At 49.4% G+C, this 27,367-nt stretch overlaps 1 protein-coding gene across 1 annotated transcript in view; it reads right to left on the bottom strand.

Annotated features, from left to right (window-relative positions):
* Positions 1-27,367, bottom strand: part of RBM26 (RNA binding motif protein 26) — a 1,704,516-nt gene that overhangs the window by 1,261,388 nt on the left and 415,761 nt on the right. Inside the window, exon 5 of the mRNA XM_069639899.1 lies at positions 1,527-1,741. Coding sequence (XP_069496000.1) covers positions 1,527-1,741 — 215 coding nt within the window. The remainder of the gene's footprint in view (positions 1-1,526; positions 1,742-27,367) is intronic.

The following is a 27,367-nucleotide window of genomic DNA, read 5'->3' as shown; positions in this document are numbered from 1 at the left end:
AGATGGTTGGTCCTTGTCATGAGGCGAACGGGAACGCCCAGAGGACAGATTTGTTGGACCGCTCTCTCGGTGTCTTCCGTTGCCGATCGCTCGACATGCGTGTCGAATCACGGCCGGGGCATGTGTTTAGTGGAAGTAGTGTCTGTTGCACTTATGCCGCCGGGTGTTGTCCCCATAACTGAACTGCCGGCCAGTCCTCCGGGGACGGGGGCTTGCGCGTGGGTGTCTGCAGTCACCGCTCTGCCCTCGCCGTCCGATACGGCAGCTTTGCGGCCATCGCTAAAAGACCCTTCGGCGTCCATGGCCTCTCGCTCCCTGGCGTAGTGGCCCAGCATTTAGTGGAGCGGTCCGTAAGTGTTTTCGGCTTGAAGAGCTTGCAAGCTCGACCGGTAGCCTCGGAATGGTCTTGTGGGAGACACAGATTGCAGGTATTGTGCTCATATACCCAGGGGAACTTCCTGTTACACTTAGGGCAGAATTTGAAAGGAGTACTCTCCATGTGTGTCAATTTGGCAGCGGGCGGGTATATGTAGGAAATAAATGTGGGAAAGCCTGTATGACCACCTCACTCTCCCTAGTTGTACAGGGCCGAGGCCAGAGGCCTTCCAAAGCCCGGGCCGAGGCCAGAGGCCTTCCAAGGCCCAAAGTCCGTTGTGGAGTTTCGACGGCTGGTTTCCTCGATCTTCACTGGCTGGTTTCCTCGATCTTCACCGGCGTCGATCTTCAGCGTAGGGCAGAAAAAAAACGGGAAAGTCTAACAATATTTTTAGTAGAATTGGCTAATGCCAAGGGAACTCTGCAACATGTGTCAGACTAGTATGGCGGAAAAAAAAACAATCTGAGGGTCCTACACCCGTGAGAGATCATGGGTACAGTAGACATCACACTAGGGATAGTATTACTGGCACGCCCTAGTTAGCTGTTCTACAGGAGTGCAGCAGCCCGCATTTACTAAGTGTTTCAGCTGGTTTTTCTTTTTTGCATCTTTTACCAGAGCACTCATTACCTGGTAATCCAACCCCAACACTAACATTGTGTAAAGCAAATGTACATATTACTATGATTCCTACCTGAAATATCGCCCTCATCCCTGTAGAGAGAGCTGTGTTTCGAGGTTAAGCCTCTGTATTCAAGTTACTGATCGCTGCTCACAGACACCCCATCAATCAATCGCATTTTTGTTGTTTATGACAGAAGTAAAATCTCATCAGTAAAGGCAAGTGGATGCATCAAAGAATCTCTAACCGCCTGAATTCTGTTTTATGTTGCAAGAAACCTTCATCGGATGTAGGCTGTGGTAACTTTACTGACCCATGGACCAGTGAATTTTATTATTCAATCCCAAGTCTTATATCCCACTGTAATAAGGAAAAGAAGCCATTTCACATGGTGCATCTATACCAATAAGGATATTAAAATTCTCCTACTGAAAATATAATACAAATGTAAATAAATGAAAAAATATACTAGTATATTGCTACAAATTTTTTTGCAATTTCAATGCAAATGGCATCACAAATGCATACCTCTGCTCCGGGTTCGACTCCTTGTTCTGCTTCTGCTCCTACTTCGGTCTCTGTCTCGTAATCTTTCTTTACTCCAACTTCGACTCCTACTCCTGCTGTAACTTCGACTTCTGCCTCTTCTCCGATTATATCGGTCACGGTACGCATCTCTTCTAGTTGTGTTACGGTCATAATCTCTCTTGCGTGATCGATCATCTTTCTTTCGGTCATGACTCCTATAAAAACATAATACATTAATTTATGTCTACAATGCTACCTTTTGTGGAAGTTAAAAATGAGCTGGGCTCTTTTGGGACATGATTATAGTAATGCATGTAATTTTCTAAAGTGGTGCCAGGTCCGTGGACTGTCAGTGGTGGACATTGTGCAGCTGACTGCTGAAGAGGATTATGCTTCAACTTCATTTACTTTTCCTTCAGCATCAAAGCACATGTTCAAAATAAACTACTGGGATGAATCAGACTATGTCTACACTCCTTTCCCTGAGATGACCTCCCCTATATGGCCATCGGACGGCAGCAGCTGCCCGATCGTGACCCTGGGCAAGGTGACCCTCGGGGAGAACAGATTACATTGATGAAGAAAACCAAATGCCCCCATTCTCTTTTTGGGCTGTTTCCTTCATCTCCCATACCTTAATGGCATAGTGTTACACTGCTTCCCAACCTCCCGATTAACTGTTATTGCTCCCCAAACTTCCATTAGAGATAATTCACTGACAAATCGGAACAGAATGAGGCAGGGAGTATTGAGGGGCACTTCCAATGAGGCTCAGTATCCACTTACTCAAAGCCTCACAGGAAAAGGCCCATACTTCTGACATGAGAGATCACGAGGACCGGGCTACCAACGCAGTGGTCTAGCTGTTGGAAAATGATTAAACAAGTCGGGAAGTTCAAATACAGGCCGGTTACAGCTGACACAGAGGGAGAGAGAAGCGCTGCAGTCACCGAACTTCAGCACAGCTCGTTACCGCGCTGTTGAGAAACACGCTGAGGCAGGCGACATGAAGGCAAATCCAGAGCAGGGGAGAAGCCTGGGTGCAGGCTGTCCATCGCTGATGGAGAGAAAGCAGGAAAGCAGATGGAACCGCGCACCGCTAAATGAGACGCAGCGACAGTTTAAGTGCAAAGTTTGATGGAGTGCACACAGAGCCAGTACGCTGAGGCAGGAAAGAGCAATGGAACGCTGAAGGCAACCGGTAAACCCTGGGAAGGCACAAGGGTTACCGGGTTGCCAGTGTGTGAATGTTGCTTCGTAAGTAACAGAAATTTAAGGGAAATGAAGTGAGGGGAAGCCAGAACCCACAACTTAATGAAAGCAAGTGGGTTACCGGATGGCCTAAGAAAGTAAAGCGCCTCTTGAAAACGCAACGAGAAGTGAACATCAAAGTAATTTAACAAGTGAAAATAATAGTACAGAAAACAAATGGGTTATTAAATCCCAACCGGAAAGAAAGTGATTTGTGTAGTAAAGTCCTGGCAGATAAGTACACCAGGTGAAGTTAAGCATGACTGTAATAAAGTCCTGGCAGGAAAGTATACCAGGCGAAGCAAAGTGTTTGTGTAGCAAAGTCCTGGTAGGAAGATACACAAATGCTTAACTCTTACTTGGGGAAGGGACTCTATTCCCCAAGAAAAGTGAATACCCCAACAGGAAAAAGTACTCCTTTTGGAACTTGATTATTCTTTTTGAATTGGTAGGATTGACACAAGGAAACTGGGAAAGGAAGCTGTTCCCTGGGACTTTGAACATTGGAACCCTTTTTGTTGGATGTGAACTTGTGTTGAACCTGAACATTTGAACACTTGTGTAAATACCAAGAGACAGCATCCTGTGGAGTTTATTTAGAGTGTGAGGGCCAGAGTAGGATTACGGACACAGGACACAGCTTTGTTTGGACATCTGGACAATGGACAGACCCATTCGTTTTTGGTTGAGGTAGGGAAATTCCAACTAGAATAGGGATAGTGAGGTATTTTCCAAACCCCATTTCTTTTAAATAAAAGTTTGTAACCACAAACCGGTCTCCTCTTTACCGGCATCTCATTCCTGGCTCTTCTCACTACCTAGCACAACAAACCTAGCAACACACAAGCCCTTTAACCAACACAGAAGCTCATATCCCCTCATGATCATACTTCCTACCATGATTGCTTCTTTTTTCTTGCCTGATCTTTCAGCAGATAAGTTCATTTTGAAAAGTTCTCCTTGTATCCATCCAATACATAATCCTGACCTTGCCATTGTACTAATTCGGTTTCTCAGTTTTTATTAGTGGATAATTTGTATCTGTGGAGGGTATTTGCAGGGCTCTCCAATTAGCGCTTCATTTCATGATATTCTATTCATTGAAGTAACCAGTCTTTTTAATTCTTTGCAATTAGTGCCTGTGAATATTACATGGATCACAGCTCAGAACTTGCAGGACTGAGCTATTCAAGTCATTTCCCGGCACAAATCATATCCACCTAAGTCACATTTCAGTAGTCAAAGGTGAATGGGATTAGGGGGGATGGGGGAGGGCAGGTCTTGCTCAGATATCGGTGCCTCATCTACAACAGCTGAAAACTCTTGGATGGCAGGGAATGGGAGTAGCAGTAGCAAAAAGACATTTCATCCATCTCCTTTGGCAATGCGAGCTTGGAACGGGTGGGGAGGGGGAGGACAACGGCAAATGTTGTGGCTTCATGTACTCTGCCTCCTTCCCACACCCTACCAAATTCTAGAATGCTTCAGAGCGATTTCACCATCCAGCTTTTCACTGGGAACCAGCAGTGTATTCCATGACAGGAAAACTTATTTGTACTGCCCCACCCCCCCACTTCAGATGAATGTATGGCTCCATTAACTGGTTGGATCATTGAAAGTAGGTCGTGTTGGTTGAAGAATATGAAATTAATCATATTAATGGATATCCTCATTAACAGGCACAAGAAGAATACTCTGACTAAACAGATCAAGACTACTCTAATAGAGGCCTGGCTGTTGAATTCCAGAAAAGGACTAGTTAATCAATAGACTTGGAAGTTCGCTCAAAAAAGTTATCGTCACAATCATCCGGGCATGTATTTTTAAGAATACTGTAATCGATCTTAAAAAAACAATTCCTATGCATCTTACCTTAGTTTTCCTCACTTTTAAACATGCGAAAACAATGGGTTGGGTGCCGCCATGTTGTGCTAATCTGATCTGTTGATGCATCGCCGTAAGTTCAAGTACCCTCGCGTCAGGAATACAGATCGCCCGCCCCTCAAACTAACATCACTAGACGCTTACGCCCCTTCTCACAACGCCAATGTACATCTCATGTCAAGGATGCCTCTCATCGACAAGCATAAACAGACCCTTTCTGAGCAGACACTGCACTGTTTTTCAATCTCACTGTATTTAGTTTCAAACGCCTGTGACTCGTTTCTGCTCTCTTCACCCATCTTCCTAGTAAGACACCCCGCGAACAGGTACTTTTAATTTCATTGCGAGAGGAGATCTTCATCGAAAGCCTTCTTCCCTTGAGCTGGTGGGCACAACCAGTTCGCCCATAGCTCCTCCGGATCTGCCTTGGTCGAATCGCCAGTGCCCTGCACTTAGAGACCGGCTAACCAAGCAGCTATCGACCCGGACCGCGATTAAAAGGAGCCTATGTTAGGCAGAAACCTGTGCAGTTCCCTTAGGGACCACTGCAAAAAGTTTAAGACTACAGGTGTTGGCAGTAAACCCAATTGGTAGCAGTCTGCACCACCCAGATTTACCTGGTAGCTGTGGCTAAGCAATCAGACTTCTCTCAAGAAGAGTTAAGCAGTATATAGAGTATACACATTAGGTACAAAAATACAGTAGCACAAGCAAACAGTGACCATAGCTTTGATATAAAAGTATATAGTTATTTATTTAAAAAAAACACTTGTAAAAATACACTTGCACTAATATGTCAAGCAAGTTCAAACACAGTCACTAGAAATATATTACACCTCCCTGATTAATTATTCAACATGTTTTAGGAAAAGAACACCACTTATCAACACAGAGGTGAGCGCTTAACCAAGATGGCACTCCAATAATTATTTAAAAAGGGAGAAAAGAGGCAGAAATAGTAAAGCACACAATACCAACACTTTTAAAAGAACCACAGCAAGTCAAGAAAGGCAGAGTCTACTGTAGAGCAAAAAATTCATAGGCCAGGCCCACTCTTGGAGAGAGCAAGCGGAATGTGCCCAAGATCACACAGTTGAAGTACACTTTAAAAGTCTTTGCAGATAGTTCAAAAAGGAGTTGGATCAGTCAGAAAAGTTGGTTAACAGGTCCCAGGTTACCCCAGGATAGAGAGTCAAGGATTTACGGGACACCTTGAACAGTCTGTTGCAAGGGAGACCAGGCGGGACACAGTACCTGAAATGGTGAGAAAGCTCCAGCGGGTGCAGTTGTTACTGGCAGCGGGTGCAAGTCGTTGCTTCGTCCAGGGGAAGAGAAGATCCCGATTTGGAGGAAAGCTGGAGGTCGTTGCACTGCCAGGGAAGAAACCAGCCGCAGAGTTTCCCGTTTAAAAGGTACTACCCTTTTATTTGCGGTAGTGGTGAAGCGTGGCTATCCGGCCGCCGGGGTGCTTGGCATGGGCGATTCGACCACGAAACGAGCCAGGAAGGCGAAAAGAGGGCGACCTGGTTAACCCCACCAGCTCAAAAGAAGAAGACTCTCCAGGAAGAAGATCTTCTCTGTCGTTGGGAAGTGGTGAGTCGGTTCAGCAGGGCTCCACCGGTGGTGGTGTTGCAGGTCGGCTCAGCTTCTCCCCTCTTCGGATTCTTTAGGTCCTGTGGCGACTTCTGAAGTTCCAGTCCCCAAAGCCGTGCTTTTATGCAGAAAACCCCCATTCATCAGTCCTAGCTGTCACTCAAACATGCTAATGGTGAGCCGGGCGGCTCACCACTGGGCCAATCACACAAGAGTGCGACTTGAGTTGCTGAGGCAACTCAGTCCAGGGTATCTATTCCCCCGCTTCCACACATCCTGTAGACCCAGACTGAGTGGCACCACTTTTGGAGGCTTCTGTGCAGAAGCCCACCAAAAGTGGAACAAAGAGCTAGACTAGGGTTGGAGTTACAGAGGCGAACACAAACGCCATTTTAAAACAGAGTCCTGGCAAAAAGACCCAACCAGGGAATAAATATTAAATAACCCGGCGGTATCTTCAACATTGCACCAAAAAAGTGGTGCATTTAAAATGAATGGGAAAATCCCATAGGAACTATTCCAGTGGAATATTTCGCGTGGTAACCACTGCCACCAGCCAGAAACTCAACGAGGGGGGACTGCACAGTGCCCCCTCGAAAAACAGACCCAGGGGCAATCTAATTACCCCTACCAGTACTTCCACAATATGATGGTTTGTACTGGTTCTGTTCACAATTTAAGACTAGTAAAGTCAATGGTGACTTTACATGACCTGGGAGACAGTCAGTCCCAGGGTATGTTTGTTTGTTTATTTATTTATATTGCGCACCAGACCCTTAGGTTACCGGGCGCAGCAACAAGTATATGCGAAGCTTACAATGTTACAATGTTATATAAATGAATTTACAATATTACGCCATATTACACAAATTACTAGAATGTACAGATAAAGAGTTGCCATATTTACATGAATGTACAGTTAACAATATACATGATTAGCAGTAATAAACATAAAGGTTGATGTCGCGTCGGGGTGCATTAGGTAGGACTACGCTTGTGAGTGTTCGGGTGTTAAGTCATTGTTGGTGATAATGTGTTTGATAAGGTTCCTTCTGAAATGGGGGAAGGGTTGGTCAGCTCTGAGGTTAGGTGGCAGGGCGTTCCACAGGTTAGCAGCTTTCACAGGGAAGCAAACGCCACCAATTTTGGCAAGTCTGAATCTAGGTACTGCCAAACAATTGGAGTTGGCGAGTCTCATGGGTCTATTGGAAGTTTTTCTTTTTATTTTGTCCATCAAGTAGCTAGGAGCAGCATTATTTAAGGCCTTATGGGTTAATGAGATCATTTTTAGCTGGATTTTATTCTCAGTAGAAAGCCATTTATGTTGCCGCCTAGTCGAGGAGATATGCTCCCTCTTTCTTATTCCTAATGCAGCTCTGAGAGCATTATTTTGTAGAGTTTGAAGTCTTAGGGTAGTGGCTTTATTGGCGCTACTGTATAGGGCATTACAGTAATCAAGTCGGGAAAGAATTAAGGCTCTAGCCAGGATTAGGCAGCTGGTATTGGACAGGAAGGGCTTGCCTGCTCTGATCAATTTACAGGTGTAAGCAGTGGTGGAGGCTAAGGAGTTTACCTGTTTAGTGAAGGACAGGGTAGAGTCGAGATAAAAACCAAGTGTTTTTACTTCCCTCGAGACTTTAATGACATTTCCGTCTATGCTGAAGGCTGAGTAATCTGGGCCCAATTTGTTAATATTGGCTTGTGTGCCCAGAATGATCAACTCTGTCTTATCATCATTCAGGCAAAGACCGTGAGTGGCCATCCATGCCTGAATGATGAGATACACTCTATTCACCAACTCCCCATCCTCACTGGGTATGTAAAGTCAATGGTGACTTTACATGACCTGGGAGACAGTCAGTCCCAGGGTATGGAGTCTATGTTTGGGGGTCACTATGACACCCCTGTGTACCTGCACTAAGGGTGCTGTGTAACACACTTACCAAAAACACATGAAGCCCTATGGAGTAAAAGACCCCGTAGCCCATAAAACACATTACAAAGTCAAAGGACATTCTCAAATCATGCCTAAGAGTGGGAGAAAGAGTCACTTTTAGCAGGAGAAAAAAATAAACCCCAAAAATCCAGCAAAGCTGCTGGGGGACTCACTAGGTTTGGGAAATTAGCCTTTACAGAGAATTCTCTCCAACAGCGTACCTTTTTTTAAAAAAAAATAATTTTATTGATTTTTAACATTAGAAATGAACATTTGGGTGGGTGCATATTGAAGCATACACGGTTACAGTACAAGACTACTACATTCCACCCGAACAATATTTTAACAACCAATACATGTCCTGTTCTAACGAAAGAAAATGTTAAGTCCCTGCCCCCCTCCCTCCATCCATCCATCCATCCATCCATCCCCTTGTCCCTGCTCGTAGAACTTCCAGGTCCTTGGCGTTTGCTATGGTAAACCGTAGTGGGCGGCGTGGTGTTTATCGCTGGTCATCGCTGGAGGCGTAAATTGCTAGTGAGATTTGTAACAGGCATGGTTAGTAGGCGGTGTGTCATGTGATGATCAGCTCATGGTGGGGCGGAGTGGTTGCTACTCTCCTTGGTGTGTAGAGTCGCTTGCGACTGTGCCTGTGATGTAGTGCCCGGCAAAGTCGCTCCAGGCTTCCTCGTGTCGTGCGGCCTTGTCGTGGAGGGCTGCCGTTATTTTCTCCATTGTGTATATGTTCATGGCAATCTGTATCCAGTCCTTTTTATCTGAAAGGCGTGGGGAATTCCACTTGATAACTAGGCCTGCTCTCGCTGCCAGTAGCAGGGAGGACACTAGTCCTTTGATCCTAGTCAATTCGTCGTCGTCTTCTTCTGTACCAAAAAGAATCAGGAGGGGGAGATGGTTCCTTTTCTATGCCGTCAGTTTAATCCATCCCAGGACCTCTTACCAATAGATGCGAACTTTGGGGCAGTTCCACCACATGTGCCAATAATCGGAGTCCATGCCACATTATTGCCAGCATCTCGGGCTGGAGGTTTGAAACATTTTTGACAGCCTGTGTGGGTCATACTGCCATCTGTGGAGTTATTTTTTAGCGTTTAGTTTGTACTGGGCACCAATTGATATTTTGGCTGGTGTTTCACAAATTCTGTCCCACGCCTGCTGGTCAAATTCTCTGCCGAAAACTTTTTCCCCCCCCTTCTCTCTGAGGCGGAGACTCAGAGTTTGGTCCTTAGTGTTTAGGGCCCTGTACATGCGTGCTATTAAGCCTTTAGTTGTGTTTGTCATGTCCAAGATTGTCTCAAAGGGCGTGAGCTCTCTTTGCGTGCTGGCCTTCCATTCTCGATAGCACGCCTTTCAACCGCAAGTACAAGAAAATCGGAATTGGGTGAAGTTGGAGTGCTTCCTCTAGTTCTGTAATTGAAATGAATTTCCCTTTCCTCCACAGCTGGCCGACTCTCTCAAGTCCGGCGTCAAACCAGGCTTGCTATCTGGCGTGTTCAGGGATTTCCTCTCGGATCCCGGGGGACCAGAGATGGCTCAGAGGAGAAGGCCACGTGGTGACTCCGGACATTCCTTAACCTTTCTACCATATGTTCCACACTGTTCCCAGTATTGGGTGGTTGCGCAGTCTTCTTGTGAGCTTCGGTCTGGGGACCCATAACCATTCTGAGAGGGTTGCGGGTGTCAGATTATCGTTGTCTAACTAGACCCATTGGAGATCCTTTCTATCATGCAGATGTGGGATCAGGATTCTGAGTTGTCTCGCCTGATAGTATCGTTCTATATCCGGGAGTCCCACTCCTCCCAGCTCCTTTAGCAGTATCAAGGTGTCATAGGGTATCCTGGGTTTCTTTCCATTCCACAGGAATTCCAATATGACCTTAACTTGTCTGAAGAAGTGGTCCCGGATTTTGATGGGCAGGACCTGGAAGGGATATAGGAAGCGTGGGAGGCTCACCATCTTGATTGCGTTTAGGCGCCCCAACCAGGAGATTGTGAGTGATTTCCATTTCATGAGATCAGCTTTGAGGGCGTCAAGGAGCTGTGGGAAGTTTGCTTCGTAAAGGTGTTTGAGGTCTCTCGTTAGATTGATCCCCAGATATCTCAGTGTGGGGCCCCCGATGATCAGGCCAAGGTGCTTAAGATCGATTTGCTGCTCTGGGGAAGGTTCATGGAGTGGAAAGAGGATGGATTTGGTTTTATTCATTTTGAAGCCTGAGAGTGCACCATATTCCTCTATCAGGTGGATTGCCCTCGGGATTGATGACATTGGATTTAGTACATGGAGCAGGATGTCATCTGCGTACAGGGCCAGGTTGTATTCTCTGCCGTTTACTCGCATTCCCTCCACGGCAGCGTCTGCTTAAAGCGTTTGGGCAGAGAGGCTCCAAAGATAGCGCAAAGAGTATTGCCGAGAGGGGTTAACCTTGTCTCGTTCCACTGAGAGGGAACCAGCGGGAGAATTGGGAGTTCACTACCACAGAGGATCTTGGAGCCGTATAGACAGCTTTGATCCCTCGTCGGAGAGTGAGGCCCAATCCTATTTTCTTTAACGTGGCATCCAAGAAGTGCCATTCAACTCTGGCAAACGCCTTCTCGGCATCGATTGAAAATAATGTTGGCATGTTTGATGATTTTTTGGCCTCATGTATTAGATGAAGGGTCTTGCGGGTAGAGTCTGCGCCTTGTCGACCTAGGATGAAACCCACTTGGTCGTTGTGGATTATTGTCGGGATGCGCGACTCCAGCCGTGCGGTTAAGCCTTGTGTAGGTTTTGGCGTCCGTGTTCAGAAGGGATCTTGGTCGGTAGGAGGTACACTGCTTGGGGTCCTTTCCTTCCTTGGGATGACTGTTATTAGTGCTTCTAAGAAGGATTTCGGGCGCCACACCGGACTGGAGGATGTTTTTAAAAAGGTCAACCATGAATGGAAGAAGGGCGCCCTCAAAGGTCTTGTAGAATCCTGCCGTGTATCAATCATTTCCTGGGTCCTTCCCTGCTGGAAGTCTTTTGATCGCCTCCTCAATTTCTTCTCCCGTGATGGGGGCGTCCATGGCTTGTACTATGTCCAACGGGAGGGCCGGCATGGCTACTTCGTTCATGTAGTCTGTAAACGCCTCTGGGTCCGGGGCGGCATGCAAAGTGTATAGTTTCTCGTAGAAGTTGGCAAAGGCTTCGGGGATATCGGGGGGGGGGGGGGGGCGATTGTCGTGAGGCGTTTCTACGTTATATATGGTAGGCACCCATCGCTCTCGGCGTTGACCACGAAGCCTTGCGGCGGCCAAGGCACCAGCCTTGTCCCCATGTTCGTATTGCTTTAGACACTGGAGTTTGCGCACAATGCTTCCTGTTTCTAGTTGCCTAGTTCCTCCCTCTTGTCGTTGGCCTGCTTGATCTTTTGTAGTCTGTCAGGGTCTGAAGATTGGGCCATGAAGTCAAGTGATTTCGTTCTGGAGTCTACTTTCTATGAGTTGGCCTTCTCTTTTCTTCGCTGCCCCCTCTTTGAGGAGTATTTCCCTCCAGGTGGCTTTGCCTGCCTCCCATACTATATTCGTGGAGATTTCGCCTGTATGGTTTTGCTCAAAGTATTGGGTGATGTCCTGCTCAAGCTGTTCCCGAAAGATTGGATCCTTAAAGAGTCTTGTTGCATCGTCATTTGGAGCTCCTCCGGGGGAGAGCCATTTGATCGATAGTGACCGTAACCATGTCATGGTCCGACCAAGTAACAGGTGATATGCTGGATTCGGACATTGCCGCAGCGAGTTCCGAGGTTAGGTATATATATTAAATTCTGGAGAACGTAGCATGCGGTGTAGAGTAGAAGCTGAAGCCTGTTCAGTTCGGGTTCATGTGTCTCCATGCGTCCCTGAGATTGTAGGCATCCATCATGTCTACAACTCGTGATCGTCCACAGCCTGATGGGAGGGTCGCGGATGGGTTGCCTGCTTGCCTGTCCTGATCTGGATCCATCCATGTGTTGAGGTCACCTCCTAAGATCACTTCCCCCTCTGCTTCATTCATGACTTTGGGGATTGTTTGCTGTAGGAACCTGGACTGTCCGGTATTGGGTGCATGTACGGAGGCAAGTGTGATGATGGTGCCCTGTATCTTGCCGACCAGTACTAGTGCTCGGCCACTCACGTCAGTCCAGGACTTCCAGAGCATGAATCGGATTGTTTTGTTGATTAAAATGCGGACTCCAGCTTTTAGTGGGCCTGAACTCCAATATTCGGTGCCTAGTTTGGTGTATAAGACCTTCCGCTTGTCTCCTTTGCTGTATCGGGTTTCTTGTAGAAAAAGTACATCTAGGTTCGCTCTCTTGAACTCTGGAGACTAGCGACCTTTTGGTGGGGGAATTGAGCCCCTTGACGTTCAGCGTGCCAATTTTGAGTGTGCCATGTCCGTCACTCGATTCGTCATGACCGTTGATCAGTGGTGAGTCCTGTAGATTCGCTCCTCACGCCGCACTGCCCTTCGCAGGGAGTCACCGCAGTGGAAGTAGTCTAGTAACTGCCCCCAACCAACTGAGGCTTTGAAATTTCGTACATCCCTCCCCCATCCCTCCCCTTCAAGGTTTTAGGCATAATACCCTTTACCCTCAGTTCTAGCTTTCCGCCCATTGTTGTCCCCATTAGGGTCTGTGTCCCGTTTTGATGGCGTCCGAGTTAGACCAGATGTATAGAGCCAGTCCACTATCGGACCACTCGTGAGGGTCTTAACCACACAACCCCACCCCACAACTATTATCTTGTTAACATTTTGAGCCCCCACCCCTCCAATTCTTTTAAGATCAACTTAAACATTTTAACAAGCAACAACAACTGTTATAGTGAAATAGTAATTATAATGATACATGCAGTTTCCGGGTTCATCGTCCGCCAGCTGGTCGTCCCTGTAGTTCAGATGGCAAGTTTGTTGCAGGTCGGGCCAGCAGCTGTGATGTGCTGGGCTCCAGCGTGCTGAGGAGTTTCCGAACATTGGCATCAAGGTGGACGTCGCCAAGATGAGGAACCTGAGTGTATAGTATCATTTGTTACTCTCCGGCATATCCTTGGGGCGTCTGTACTTTCTGGAACCCTGGACCTTTTTCCTTCTCGGGCCCTGGAGCCCCCATCTCGCTCTGTCTTGTACTGGTTCCTCTTGTGTTCCTTCTTTTGGGACGGTCCCAAGGAGATCTGCGATACATTCACTAATTTCGTCTTCGGAGCGGAGTATTATCTTCCTGCTTCCGTGCTCAAATGTGAGGGCGAAGGGGTATCCCCACCTATATCTTGTGCCTTGACCCAGGGCCAGAGTGAATGAGGATAAATCCTCAAAGATGGTTATTTGGGCTCCCCTCGAGGGTGAGAGTGCCACCTGACCTGGCCTTCACGAGTATCCTTGTTCTGTCTTGGTATCTATGGAATCTGGCCAGGACGGATCTCGGGCCACCGGCTCTATGTATTCTTTCTATTGTAGGTTCACTGATGTTCTCATCTGCGGCTAGGATTCTGATGATATCATGTGTAGTTTGTTTGAGGTCCTCTTCCGTTTCCCCTTCACGTTCTGGAATTCCGAAAAATCGCAGGTTATTTCTTCTTTCTCTATTTTCTAAATTGTCCATCTTCAGACGGATGTCCTCCTCCCTCTTCTCTATGTTGCGCATTCTGAGGTTCAATTGGGCTTCCAGTGTATCCATCGCAGCCTGGTTTTTTGTCGCCCTCTAGTCTCTCCTCGATGTGGTCTACTCTCGGAGTCATCTTGTCTATTTTACCGCCGAGGTTAGCCCCCATATTTCGGATTTCACTCAGGAGAGCGGCAATGTCTCCCTTGGTGGCTGTTGCTCCCATCTCCGAGGTTTCCACTGACATTATGCTGCTTATGTCCGGGTCGGGATGCAGCGGTGTGTAGGCGTATCTGGCCAACTTGCTTTTGGTGCTCTTATGATGCTTGAGTGCGAGGAGGCATACGCCCCAGGAGTGGGGGCCCTACCCTTTGCACTGATGTGATATACCAATCTTGGAGTGTGTTGTGGGGCGTAATGATGGGAGGAGGCACACGCTCTGGGTCAAGGGGCCCTACCCTCCGTGTGCGTTGGCTTCAGTCCACGGGTCCAATGCGATGCTGGGGGTGTTCCGGTGTAAGTACAGGACCGTTTGTAGGCCCTAGTGGCGTTGCGTGGGGCCGGCTCTGTGACGGGAGGGCCTAGGCTCTAGTGAGGGCTCAGGGGGGGACCCAGTCGGGTATTCTGTTCCAGTTCGTTGTTGGCCCACCCTCATAGCTCTGGGGGGGTAGCTGACTCGCGGTTATGCTGAGGGCACACGCCCCTGTGGTGGGGGGGGGGGGCAACCCTCTGTGTTGCCTTCGGTTCAGGGACTAGCTCCTTGCCTTATAGGACGTGGTTTCTAATGTTGCGTTCAAGGGGGATTCTGGGAGCAAGTCCACGTTCGTTTGTGTTGGGTCCTGGAGCGCAGGTTATAGTGTTGTGATCAAGTGGAGGCAGACTGGGCCTGGCGCGGGGTGGCCTCGGGGGGAGAACACCCCACCTGGAAGCTGGGAAGAGTTGCTTGGCTCTGCGCTTGTTGCCGCCCTCAGGGGGAGGCTGTTGGCTGTGAGCTCTTGGGAAGATGCTTGGGGGGAGTCTCGTGGGACTGTCTCACCCCATTGCTCACTGCACCCTTGCAAGTGAAAGGGAAGTGTGGCACAGGGTGTGTTGTGAAGTTTCAGTTGGTGGTGTATTTACTTTGGTCTATGCTGTGGTCACAGAGGTGTCGGGGCTGCAACAGGGGCGATGGCCTCAGCCAGAGACTGAAGCCTCTCCCCTCCAGGCCAGCAGCGCCCTGATCGTGTAGGCCCCCGGGCCCTCCGAGGTGGGGTTGCAGGGAGAGATTAGCGTGCAGGCGCCCCCCCCCCCCCAGGGGGCACGTGCAGCGAATATTGCCTCAGGCGGTGGCGGGCCACACCGGCTCGTGCTCCGCCCGCAGTTGTCGTTTCTTCGATCAGGTCTGCGGCCAGGAGCAAAGAGCAGGGGGGAGGGGAGAAGAGGGGGAGGGGGGGTAGGCGGGGGGGTGTCCCTCGGTGACCAGGGCAGCGCCAAAAGGCCACGAGACTCCGGCAGCAGGCACCTCGGAAGGGGATGAGGCCCTCGGTGCGCTCTCGGCACCTCCACATATTCCGGGGGAGTTGTGGGGGGGCACCTACCCCCTCCGGAGCGTCGCTTCCCTCAGCAGGGGTCCTGGACGCCAATGCAGCTGGGGCGGCTCAATGGGAGGCGTGTGCACGGAAGTCACCGTGGGGCGCCCACCAACTTCACTGGGGTTTTCAGGGCAGGCAGTAAGGTGGGGACTGCCCGGGGGAGCCACAGCGCATCTCATACTCTCAGTGGGGGGATGATGCCCCAGAGCTCGTTCCAGCTCGGCCGACGCTCCAACTGCTGCGTATGTGGCCGGGCGGGGGAGGCACACGCCGCCAGCCATTTCTCCTGACTAGGTCCAGCGTTTTTCACCGGGTTTTCGCTTAGCTGGTGGGGGACCGGGTTGTACTGCCTGGGCTGGCGTAGTGCATGGGAGGTCAAAAGTGGGGGCTCAGGTCACTTTTGGGGCCTGTGGGTCTGGAGCTCACACGGAGGTGCTCCTCATCCGTGCACCCCCTGGTGGCCAGTAGGAGCGTACCTTTTAAACTCTGTTGGCAGCACCGTGGCTGGTTTCTACCCTGGGTAGCGCAGCGACTCGAACCTTCCTCCACGACGAAAGTCCGTCTTCCTCTGATGGATCACCCAAACTGCAGGAACTACCAGAAACAACCCCCAGCGCAGGAGCCACTTCTTCACGTTTAAGTTACATTGTTCCGCCAGGCGGCCCTTTCTTTGCGGTAGTGCTAAAGGTGTTTAAAATCCTTTTACTACCTGTTGGGTTGGCCGCCCCCCTCTCAACATTGTCTTTCACTTTCTGCATCCACCTTTTCAACATCGTTAACCAAAGACTTGACTGCAGCTACAAGAACATTTTGCTCCTGGGCCCTTGCCCTGTGCCATTAACCCTGGCACAGGCCCACTGACTCAGGTCACATTTGTTAGACCTGCTTTCTCGAGATTGATTCTCCTTTTTGAACTGTGTGGTGCAACCCTTTCTTATAACTACCCTTTCCTTCCTACTGCTTAATCATTGTGAAATGCCATTTTGCTCAGTTTTCATTTGAAGTATTGCCTATACTGATGCACTGTCTGGCTGAACTGGTTCACAACTGATGTGACGTGTTGCTAGGGGGGTATAAGAACCTATTTCTAGATAACTTGTGTTTTCCCTCCCTTGTGAGAAATTGTTAGAGAATCCCTTGTGTGTAGTTGTCACTGTGCCGTTTTGCTCAGTTTTCACTCTAGTTCACTTGGTCTACAATTTATATAGGGAGTGTGTATATTTTTCTCTTGACTTAATTTAACTTGCTTGATACTTGTGATACATGTGTTTACTTAGAAGTGTATAAAATAAATGAACAAGTTGCTTACCAACTGGTAACTTTCTTTCGATTGGATGTTCCTCCAACGTATTCCTCATCTTAGATGTATTCCATCCAGCTTTGCTGCTCTTTGGAAAAAAATTTCAGCGGAGGGCGCCGTGCGTCGATGTCGTCGAGTCGATGGTCCCTCGAAGGCCTCCGTCGAGGGCGACGTCATCGGGTGTATAAGTAGCACGTGCGGCGGACGTTGGCCTCAGTTCTGTTTTTCCCCTCTTTTGCATCTGTGATCTTGTACTGTGTAGAATGTGCCGGCAGACAGGTATCAGCCTTGTGAGATTTGAGATGGCAATAACCCGGAAAAAATCTACAGAGGGGTCGGTTGGGAGGGCGATGACGAATACGTTGGAGGAACATCCAATCGAAAGAACGTTACCAGTTGGTAAGTAACTTGTTCTTTGAGTGGATTGTGTCCTCCAACGTATTCCTCATCTTAGATAGGCTCCCAAAGCAGTATTTTCCATAGTTCCTCTGGAGGAGGGATCAGATTATTATTTTTTTTTAAACTGCCCTTAGATGGCGGAATAAAGCACTGCTTTTCCAAAAGTCAGCTCCCTAGACTGGGAAGCATCCAGGCTATAGAATTTTGAGAAGGTGTGAAGTGAAGAGCAAGTTGATTCTTCGCAAATGGACCTTATCGGGACACCTCTCTGAAGCGCTGTGGAAGAGGCGATGCCTCTGGTGGAATGAGCCCTTAACCCTTCTGGTGGGTCTTTTTGTGCTAGTCTATAGCATTCTGAAATGCAAAGCACGATCCAGCGTGAAATTGTCTGTTTTGTTACTGATTGACCCAGTTTTCTTCCTGTGTAGCCTATAAACAACTGGTTGGCCACTCTAAGCCTAGAAAGCCTAGAGATCTTGTTGGGTCCAGTCTGTGTAATCCTTCTTCCTTAGTAGGATGAGGTGGAGGATAGAATGAGGGTAAAACAATTTTCTGACTTAAATGAAAATCAGATATTACCTTCGGTAAAAATGATGGTTTAACCCTCAATACAACTCTCTCCTTATGGAACACAGTATAGGGTGGCCCAGAAGACAGTGCCTGCAATTCGCCCACCCTTCTTGCTGATGTTAGAGCAACTAAAAAGGCTGTTTTCCATGTTAATAATCTTAATGGACATGTGTGCATATGCTCAAAAGGGGCACACATTAAGAATTTTAAGACTAAATTTAGATCCCAAATCAGTACTTGAAACCGGTGAGGAGGAAACACATTAGTGAGACCTTTTAAGAATTGTGTTATCAAAGGAATTTTGAAGTAGGAGCATTCTTCCGATGAGCGCTTGAAAATGGAAAGCGGTGCAAGGTAACCTTTTATTGTTCCGATATTCAGACCTCTGTGTTAGGGTCAGAAGGAAAGATAGTACTTCCGGAATAGAACATAGAAAAGGATCGACATTCTTTTCCCTGCACCAGTTGCAAAACTTTTTCCAACGGCAACGGTACAGAGACTTTGTTGCTGGCCTTCTTGCCGAAAGCAACACCCCCATAACATCATCTGGAAGGTTCCAATACCTGTATCTCAGCCTTTCAGATACCAAGCATGAAGGTTGAGTGTTCTGAACTCTGGGTGGAGAACCTGACCTTCCATTTGAGAGAGCAGGTTCTCTCTCTGAGGAAGACATACTGGAGGACAGATGGATATGTCTAAATGGTCCGGATACCACGTTCTCCTGGCCCAATCCGGGGCAATTAGGATCATGTGGTTCCCGAATCATCTCAGCCTCCTGATGACCTGAGGAATGACGGGAATCGGAGGGAACGCGTACAATAGTGGGAAATTCCAATCCACCACGATCGCGTCCCCCAGGGCTCTGTCATGATGCCTACCCCCGAAGCACCAGGCCAGGCCCAGTACCTCCGGGAGCAGGCATCATGCCCCCGCGTAAAAGCCCAGCGGCCCCTTATAGGGGCTCTTTGGACTCTGTCATGTTGGACATCAGTCCTGGCGCCATAGGCGCCAGGCTCATAAAGGAAGGTGTTTTGGTGCACTTACCTGATGCAGACCATGCTGCAAGATTCAGGCCTCCCTGAGACCTGAAAGGGACTATTTTTTCATTGGGACTATTTTGCCACTCGGGCGTGGCCAGGGAAGGATACTTACCTGGAACTACTTTGGGGGCTATTTAAGCCACGCCCAGACAGTAGCTCACGCATCGCGTTGTTCTGCATCCAAGCAGCTGAACGCTCACCGTGTCTGCTCCTGCATCTGGTCTCCAGCCACGCCCGCCTCGATCCTGGAACACCTGTAAGGAAAGAAGAGAAAGGTGAAAACCAAGAATTTTATCAAACTTCTTACCTGCATCTGGAACCTTCACGCCAGCGTTCCTGTTCCTGAGAAAAGACTTTCATTTAAAAGCACTGTGTTGCTCGCTGCAGCGCCGCGCTTCACTCGCCTGTCCTCGGGACTTCTTCTGGCTCCACCGCAACTGTCTGCACCGGTCGCCACATCTCTGCGCCTAGGGGAGAGAAGAAGAGACAAAAGGTGAGCAGAAGGAACATATGAGGAAAGCCTAATTTTCCGCCATAACACTTACCGGTCTTCTGTTGGTGGACCAATCCTCATTTCGGGTCGGCGCGCTTAGTTGGCAGGTACCGCACCCCGGCCCCTATGGGGAAAGGACAAAAGAAATTACTGGAGGAATAGAAAGACATTAAGAGAGATCGCCTCCATCGCTAACTCACCGGAGTTTACCATCGGCAATTCAATCCCTCAACGCATCGCCTTCATTCTGCACCTGAAATAAAGGACAGATCACAGGTTAGGAAGGCAACAGAAAAGGAGGCTCAACACTTGAACTTTTGTAATCTTCATATTTACGGCGTTCCGCTCGGAAAAGTCAAGGGGATTTTGCCAGCGCCATTCTGAAAACCAGTGAAGTAACTGGACTAACACACGCGCCCCTGCACCAGAAGCAGGATGGAGAGTTCATCCTTTCAAACCATAAGGTGAGCTTCAACCGGGGATTTCGGAGGAAGTTAGAGAAGAACGAAGGGAGGGGAAGGGGGGGAGCAAGCACACTATTCTGCAGACTGTTAATCCCCCTTCTCATCTGCAGAAGGATATTCCTACGGGCCAGACAAACAAGATTTGATGGTCCTGTTCAGTCGGTGTTCTGAGTTCTGCGCATCGCGCTCGAAGAGGCCACAGCAACCCAGACCAGACCAGCGCCTCCATGGGAGTCAGGTGAGCGTTACAGGCTCCTCTCGGGGGAAATTCCCTTGAGCAATAGCTTTCGCATTTTCAGTTGGTACTGGTTGCGAATAGGTCTACCTGAGGGGTTCCCCAAAAGGGCGAAGATCTCTTGAATGACTTACTGAGCCAATTCCCATTCGTGGGACACCGTGCTCTGCATGCTCAGAGCATCTGCCATCATATTCTCTTCCCCGGCTAGATGAATTGCCATTAGAGATTCCTTCCTGAATCGCCCAATACCAGAGCTGCAGTGCCTCTGCACAGGGGTAGTGACCCCCACACCTCCTCTTTTGTTTAGGTAGTGCATGGCCACTGTGTTGTCCATCATTATCAGAACATTCTTTCCCCTGACAGATGGCAGAATTCCTTCAGTGCTAGTCCGATTGCCCTCAGCTCCAAAAGGGTGATATGTAGTTTGGACGCCGATGGAGACCAACAACCGTTTATTGTCAAATCGTTGGCATATGCTCCCCACCCCAGGAGGGAGGGGTCCGTCACTACTATGATCTCCGGCCATGGTTGCCAAAAAGGTTCTCCCTTTAGGATGTTCTCTGCACAGGTCCACCATAGAAGGTCTTGTCTGACCTTGTTCGGAATCTGAAGATGATCTGTCATTTGACTCGAGAACTGGGACTACTGAGTCTTTAGGGGCCATTGAAGGGATCTCATCCTCAAGCGTGCCTCTGGCACCAGAAAGATGTAGGATGCCATGAGGCCGAGCAACCTTAAAAAGTCATAAGCCTGGAGATTTTGGGCATTTTGGAATTTGGAAACCATCTGAAGAATGTCTTGAGCCCTCGTCTTGGAAGGCGAGGTCTTTCCCAAGAATGGTTTTAATACAGCTCCTATGTACTGAAGCTGTTGGGAAAGTCTCATCTGTGACTTCTTGAAATTTAGTGAGAAGCCCAGTTTGTGGAGGAAGTGGCAGGTGACTTTCAGATGATCCAGTGCTTGCTCGGCAGAGCGCGCTCTGATCAACCAATCGTCCAGGAGAGGGGGGGATTCATGTCTACCCCTACCTGAGGTGCGCTGCCACCACTACCATTAACTTGGTAAAGACCCTCGGGGCGGAGGTCAACCCGAATGGCAGGACTCGAAACATAGTGTGAGTCGCCAACTACGAACCTCAGGTACTTTGTGTTTGAGATTAATCGGCACATGAAAATAAGCATCCTGCAAGTCCAATGAAACCAACCAGTCCTGGAGTTGAAGGGCCTGAAGGATCTGAGAAAGGTTAACCATCTTTCTCCAGCATGGGGTCTGGCATGGATTCACATGCTCATGAATATTCCCCGTCGTCAGGCTGGGAATCCTCGGTAAAGAAAAATCAGTTTCTGTTTCGTTTCTGATCTGTCTTTCGTAGTAGTAACCAATCACTGATCTCTGCGTCATACTGACCACAGCCAATGACTGCCATCTCCCTAAGCCCCGCCTCTGGCAGCCATCTTCAGATTTTTACTGCACGTTCAAGTGTTGGGAGTCCTCATGCTTAGCTCTCAAGCTTTTGCTGCGTTTTGTGCTTTTTCAGGTGAATTTTCACATTTTTCGGTTAATCGAGCCTCAAGCGCCACCGTTTCTACTGCCGTTAACGGGTACCCGTTGCGGGATTTTCCTACGCCCCTCAAGGGTGAAGATTTCGCCGAATCAACCTTTTGGAGGATTCCAGAAGATTTGCGGCCTACTTCGAGATGGCCCAGGACGCGAGTTCGTCACCCGGACCCAAGCTGTTTCGCAGCTGCCCTGGATGCAGGCTGCAGAATGTGTTTAAGGAGGACGAGCTTTCGCGATGCCTCTGTCTTCATGGGGACAAGACTCATGTAGAGAAGGACTGCCACAGTTCTCGTTCCCCTGGGACGGCCTATACCTGTATGCGTTCCCTCCGTTGCTGCTTCGACTCATCAACCAGCTCAAGAGGTCCCGGTGCAGGATGATCCTTGTCGCACCGGCGTGGCCGAGGCAGATCTGGTTCCCGGACCTTCTGGACTTGTCAACGTCCCCTCCCATCAAGCTGTCGGCGGATGCGGATCTTCTCTCCAGAGAAGGAGGCGCAATCTTCCACCACGACCCAGCGTCTCTGAACCTGCAGCGCTAGAGTTTGGAGGGTACGATATACCGGCCGACTGCAGAGAGGTTCTTGCAAAGGCCAGGGCGTCCTTGACTCTCAAATGCTATGGTCACAAGTGGAAGAGGTTCTCTATCTGGTGCCAAGCACAGAAGATCTACCCCCTACAGATTACGGCCCCTCAAGTGCTGCCGTACCTGCTATCGCTGGCAAAGGCTGGGCTAGCCCATGCCTCCATTAAGATTCATCTGGCGGCGATCTCCAGATATACCAGAACCACAGGACGGACGTCCCTGTGGTCCCATCGACTGTTAAAAGTTTATGAAAGGACTGTTCCGGTCGTTCCTGCCAGTGAAGGCCCCGGCACCGGTGTGGGAACTTAACGTGGTGCTGACCAGGCTCATGGGGCCCCCATTCGAGCCGATGCACTCTGCACTGATGAAGTTTGTGTCGTGGAAGACTGCATTCCTGGTGGCCATTACCTCCGCACGACGAGTGGGAGAGATCCAGGCCCTATCCTGCAAAGCACTGTACTTGACTTTCCATGCCTCGAGGGTGGTGCTTAGGACGCACCCCTCCTTTATGCCCAAGGTGCCGGACTTGCATCTTAAAGAGCCCCTGGTGTTACCCGTTTTCTTCCCGTCTCCTTCGTCGCCGGCCGAGAGGACTTTGCACTCGCTGGATGTGGCTAGAGCGCTGAAGTTCTACGTGGACCGCACAAAGAGTTTTCGGAGGACATCACAGCTATTCGTGAACTTTGGACCTGTGAATCAAGGGAAGGCTCTCACGAAGTCTTCTATTTCCAGATGGCTCTCCGGCTGCATCATGCACTGCCACCGGTTGGCAAACCGACCGCTGCCAGGCCGTCCGAGAGCCCATTCGACCAGAGCGATCGCTGCTACTATGGCGTTCTTGTCTGGTGTGCCCCTGCTGGACATCTGCAGGGCTGCTACGTGGAGGTCGACGCACACCTTCACGAGATTCTACTGCGTCGATCGGGATTCCAGGGAGGAGTCCAGGGTCGGCCAAGCAGTGCTGGGCAACCTGTTCGCTTAAGGTGCGCCTGGTGAGGAGGTAAGAGATGCTTAATGTTGAGTTCTTTGTATTGCTTAATGTTGAGCCTTTTGCCACCTTCCATGGTTGTGCATGTGTGTACTGCTATGTATTCTTATATACATGAGCATGTGAATCCATGCCAGACCCCATGCTGGAGAACGAACAAGTTACTTACCTGTAACTGTTGTTCTCCAGCATGGGTCTGGCATGGATTCACATGCGAACCCTCCCGCTACCAAATCTGAAGATGGCTGCCAGAGGTGGGGCTTTGGGAGATGGCAGTCATTGGCTGTGGTCCGTATGACTCAGATCAGTGATTGGTTACTACTACGAAAGATAAATCAGAAACGAAACTGATACTGATTTTTCTTTACCGAGGATTCCCAGCCTGACGACGGGGAATATTCATGAGCATGTGAATCCATGCCAGACCCATGCTGGAGAACAACAGTTACAGGTAAGTAACTTGTTCCTTAACTTGTCCTTCCTGAGGAACTTGTTCAAGTTTCTTAAGTCCAAGATGGGTCACAGTCCGCCGTCCTTTTTGGGGATCAAAAAAATACGGGGAGGGGGCGTGGCCAAGCAGCCATGGAGTAGGCTGTAATTCCTTGGAGCTCCGTGATCTGACTTATTGATCCGAAGCAAAGCGCATGTGTTGACGGCTGATTCCTGCAGAAAAAAGATACTTTATCTGCGTGAATACCTCAAGCAGCAGATGAGCGTATCGGCGGGAGAGGGTGGACACTAGCGAGAGGTAAGCTACTGTGTGTCCTGATCCGGGAGCGGCGTAACATACTAAGATGGCGGCGCGCCAACACAAAGAAACCCTCGGCGGCACTTGAAAATGGGTGCCGGTTGAGTAGTGAACGGGCTGCTGGCGTGCAGCTGCTGCTGGAACAGTGAGCGGCTGACTACCAGAGAGAAGCTCACGAACAGCCCGGGCTGACGAGGGGAAGTGTGCAGTGTTGGGCTAACTGGCCATGTGATCGGCGGCACGTCCTCGGTGCTCCCACTGAACCGGGATGATGTACACACGGAACGGACAAGAGGAATGACAACGTACCCGTAATAGGTTGAAAGCAACGGGCACGCAGGGATTGCATCCCGGAGCCGCACCGAGGAGTGGAAGAGCAACTACGGACAAAACAAGCGATGCCGAGACCCGTGTCGTCCGAAACAAAAAGTCAACCGATCCTGAACAAAGGATTACACTGATGGACCGTGAAGCAGCCTCATAAGGATTGGGAGGCAATTGCTGCTTAAGTCAACCACTGCTGCCTGCAGACGCAAGTGGGCATATGCACCTTGTATGTACCACCAGCCTCTGATAGAGACCAGAAAAAAAGCTCCAGGGACGCAGAAGCCAGCACCCTGCTGACAATAGGCCCGCCTGAAGATAGACACTGGTGGCGATCGGGGGCTCTAAGCTACAAGAACCCCCGGAATAGGATCGGAAGCGCCGGCTCAGATAGAAAGGGCTGAGAGAGAGCAAGGCAGTGTACTGGCAGCTAAGCCTGCGCTCTGACCAAATGGCCTCAGTGGCGGCACAAAGTCATCTGCTACAATTGCCTCAATGACCTACGTAATTTTGGACTGCTGAGCACTGCATGAGCCCAGACACCAAGGTTTTACGTAACGCAGGCCAGATCGCGAAAGGACCTAGCAGATTCAGAGACACTACACAGGGGGATATCCAGACACTGGGGGAAGCGCCAGTGAATAGGACATGAGGTGCTATATCCTGTGGGACAATGGTACTCCTAAGGAAATAGGAGATAACACAGACACCCATGCAGGAAGCGAGGAAGCAAGTCATAGCCTAAGTGGACCCTGCAGAATGGCGGTGGTGTTGGATATTGTTGCAACATAACTAAAATAGGCTCTGAGAACCTGAGCGGCTTGCATCTGTGTGCATTGGCGACCGGACCTTGCCGCTCAAGTGGAACGGTGGACAATAACTGCCGTCAGACAATATCAAAAGCTTTCTCTGCCAGACACAGACGAGGCGGCACTCCTGGGACGAGAATTATGTGCAGAAAGTAATATGTGGAAGCTACAATCCACCCGAATAACAATTTCACGTGCCATAATAGATGTAGGTTGGTATACAGAGACCCCAACGACTCGGACAACAACTAAACAGCACTGAGCCAGAGCCAGACACGTGGGCAAGGTTGCATCATGTCGGTAAAAAGTCTGAGAACCAAGACCAAACAACCCACAATGGAGGTCTTCGCGAAAACGCAGAGGACCCCTACAACATCGGAGCAGAGCATGGCTGCCACTACTGCGGAAGAAGCCCCAGAAGGAGATGAGCACCAGATCCTGGAGGCTATAACTGAGCTGAACACTAAATAGGGCACGGCAATGGCAGACTTACGGACAGCCCTGGAGAACAAAATTGATGTGGTAGGAACTGAACTTACCCTGTTATGGCACGATGTCAGGGCGCTGGCGGAGAGAACAAGTGGTCTGGAAAGTGCTGTAAAGACCAATACCGATGTCAGCACAAATAATGCAAAGGAAGTTCATGTGTTCAAATAGCAGGTTGCCAACCTTGAAAATCGGATAGAAGAAGCGGAAGGAAGAGCGAGAAGAAATAACATACAGGTGGTCGGCCTGCTGGAGGGGGAGGAGGGCCAAGACCCTACAAACTATATGGAGAACATGATCCTACAGGAAATAGGAGCAGACAAGCTTTCGCAGGGATTCACGGTGGAGCAGGCGCACCGCACCTTAATGAGGAAACCACAACCTGGGGCTCCGCCGAGACCCATCATTGCGAGGATCTTGAATTATAGAGACAGGGAGAAGATCCTGGAATATTTTCGTAAAGGCGGAACAATACAAAAAGCAGCCGTCAACATTACAGCGTACCCGGATTACACAATGCTGGTGCAGAGACAGAGATACAGCTACGTGGCCGTCAAGAGGAGGCTGCGAGCAGTAGGCATCAAGTACATGCTTCTGTACCCGGCAAAGCTGAAGGTGCTACATAAGAGCAGAGTGCTTTTTTTACACTCCTGAGGAGGTGGTAACGTGGCTGGATCTGCAAGGCTGCCCGGAACAAGAAGTGGACCTTGACCGGCAGGAACAGGACAACTGAAGAACTGGTGCCACGGACATTGAAGGGGTAAGTGGGAGGGGGTACCGGATTATACCGGGAAAGTGGGACCGGTTGAACACTGGGTAGCATTCGGGCCTTGTGCTCAGCATGGACTGGAATATAGTGGGTAAAATGCAATTGGAAGCTGCATAGGGTTAACACAAAGCGTAATAAATTCGAAAATAGGAGCAACAGGATGGAAGCAACCCACCCCCGAAATACTAATAGTTAAGTGGCCATTAGGGCGATTTCACCCTACTGAGCCCTGAGCATACGTTTGTGCTGGACAGGGCTAGATGTGGGGTGCCTGAGATCCAGGGATGGAGCTGGGCAACAGTTGGGGAGGGTGTTGTTGGAAAAGGGATGGGTGGGAGGAGGGAAGGGAGGTGGGAAGTTTGGGGTGTACATAGTTATGGGGAGTTAAAGTTCAAACATGAGCCTACATGGAAGAACCGAAGGGTTGTATCTGCATAATATGACTGGGAGGGATGGGTTGGAAATGGGGGAGGAAGGTATTAACGCGCTATGGGAGATCTGAAGATAACGTGGAATGTCAGGGGACTTAACAGTTATATGAAGAGGAATAAGGTCATGATGTATTTGAAAAGGCAAAAGATAGATATTGCACTGTTACAAGAGACGCATCTGACGCAAGAGAAGTTGGAGCTAGTGGGGAAAAATGGAAAGGGATTGTGGTGGGTTTGTCGTACTCTGCTTATGCTAGGGGAATGCTTGTCTGGATGGCGCTGCACGTTCCGTTTCAGCTATTACAGGAAGTGGTGGAAACTGATGGGAGGATGGTTATATTGAGAGGGCTGGTGGAGAATAAGGAGGTATGCATCGTAAACACGTATGCCCCCAACCAAAACACGGCGGCATACTTCAGAACTATGTGCACCAACCTTAGTATATGTGTGGGAAACGCGGTTATTTGGGGCGGGGATTTCAATTGTGTAATGAACCCCAAGGTGGACAGATCCGATGGCAGGATTGATAGGCCCACCCCAGCGGCCAAAGCATTGCAGGTGTTACTAGATTATTTTGGCTTGGTAGATGTGTGGAGAACAAAACACCCTAATGGAAGGCAATATTTGCACTACTCAGCCCCGCAGCAGCTACACACGAGATTGGATTAGGTCTTCGTCACGCCGGATGGATGACAGAGAGCACTCAAATAGAATATAAGGCGAGGGTCCTCTCAGATCACTTGCCCCTGGTCCTTGGGTGGCAATACTGCCCCCGAGGGCGCAGATC

The sequence above is a fragment of the Ambystoma mexicanum genome, chromosome 7q (genome assembly GCF_040938575.1).
Source record: "Ambystoma mexicanum isolate Mex_15411 chromosome 7q, UKY_AmexF1_1, whole genome shotgun sequence".
In the NCBI taxonomy this organism is placed as follows: domain Eukaryota; kingdom Metazoa; phylum Chordata; class Amphibia; order Caudata; family Ambystomatidae; genus Ambystoma; species Ambystoma mexicanum.
This window is presented reverse-complemented; position numbering and strand designations above follow the sequence as displayed.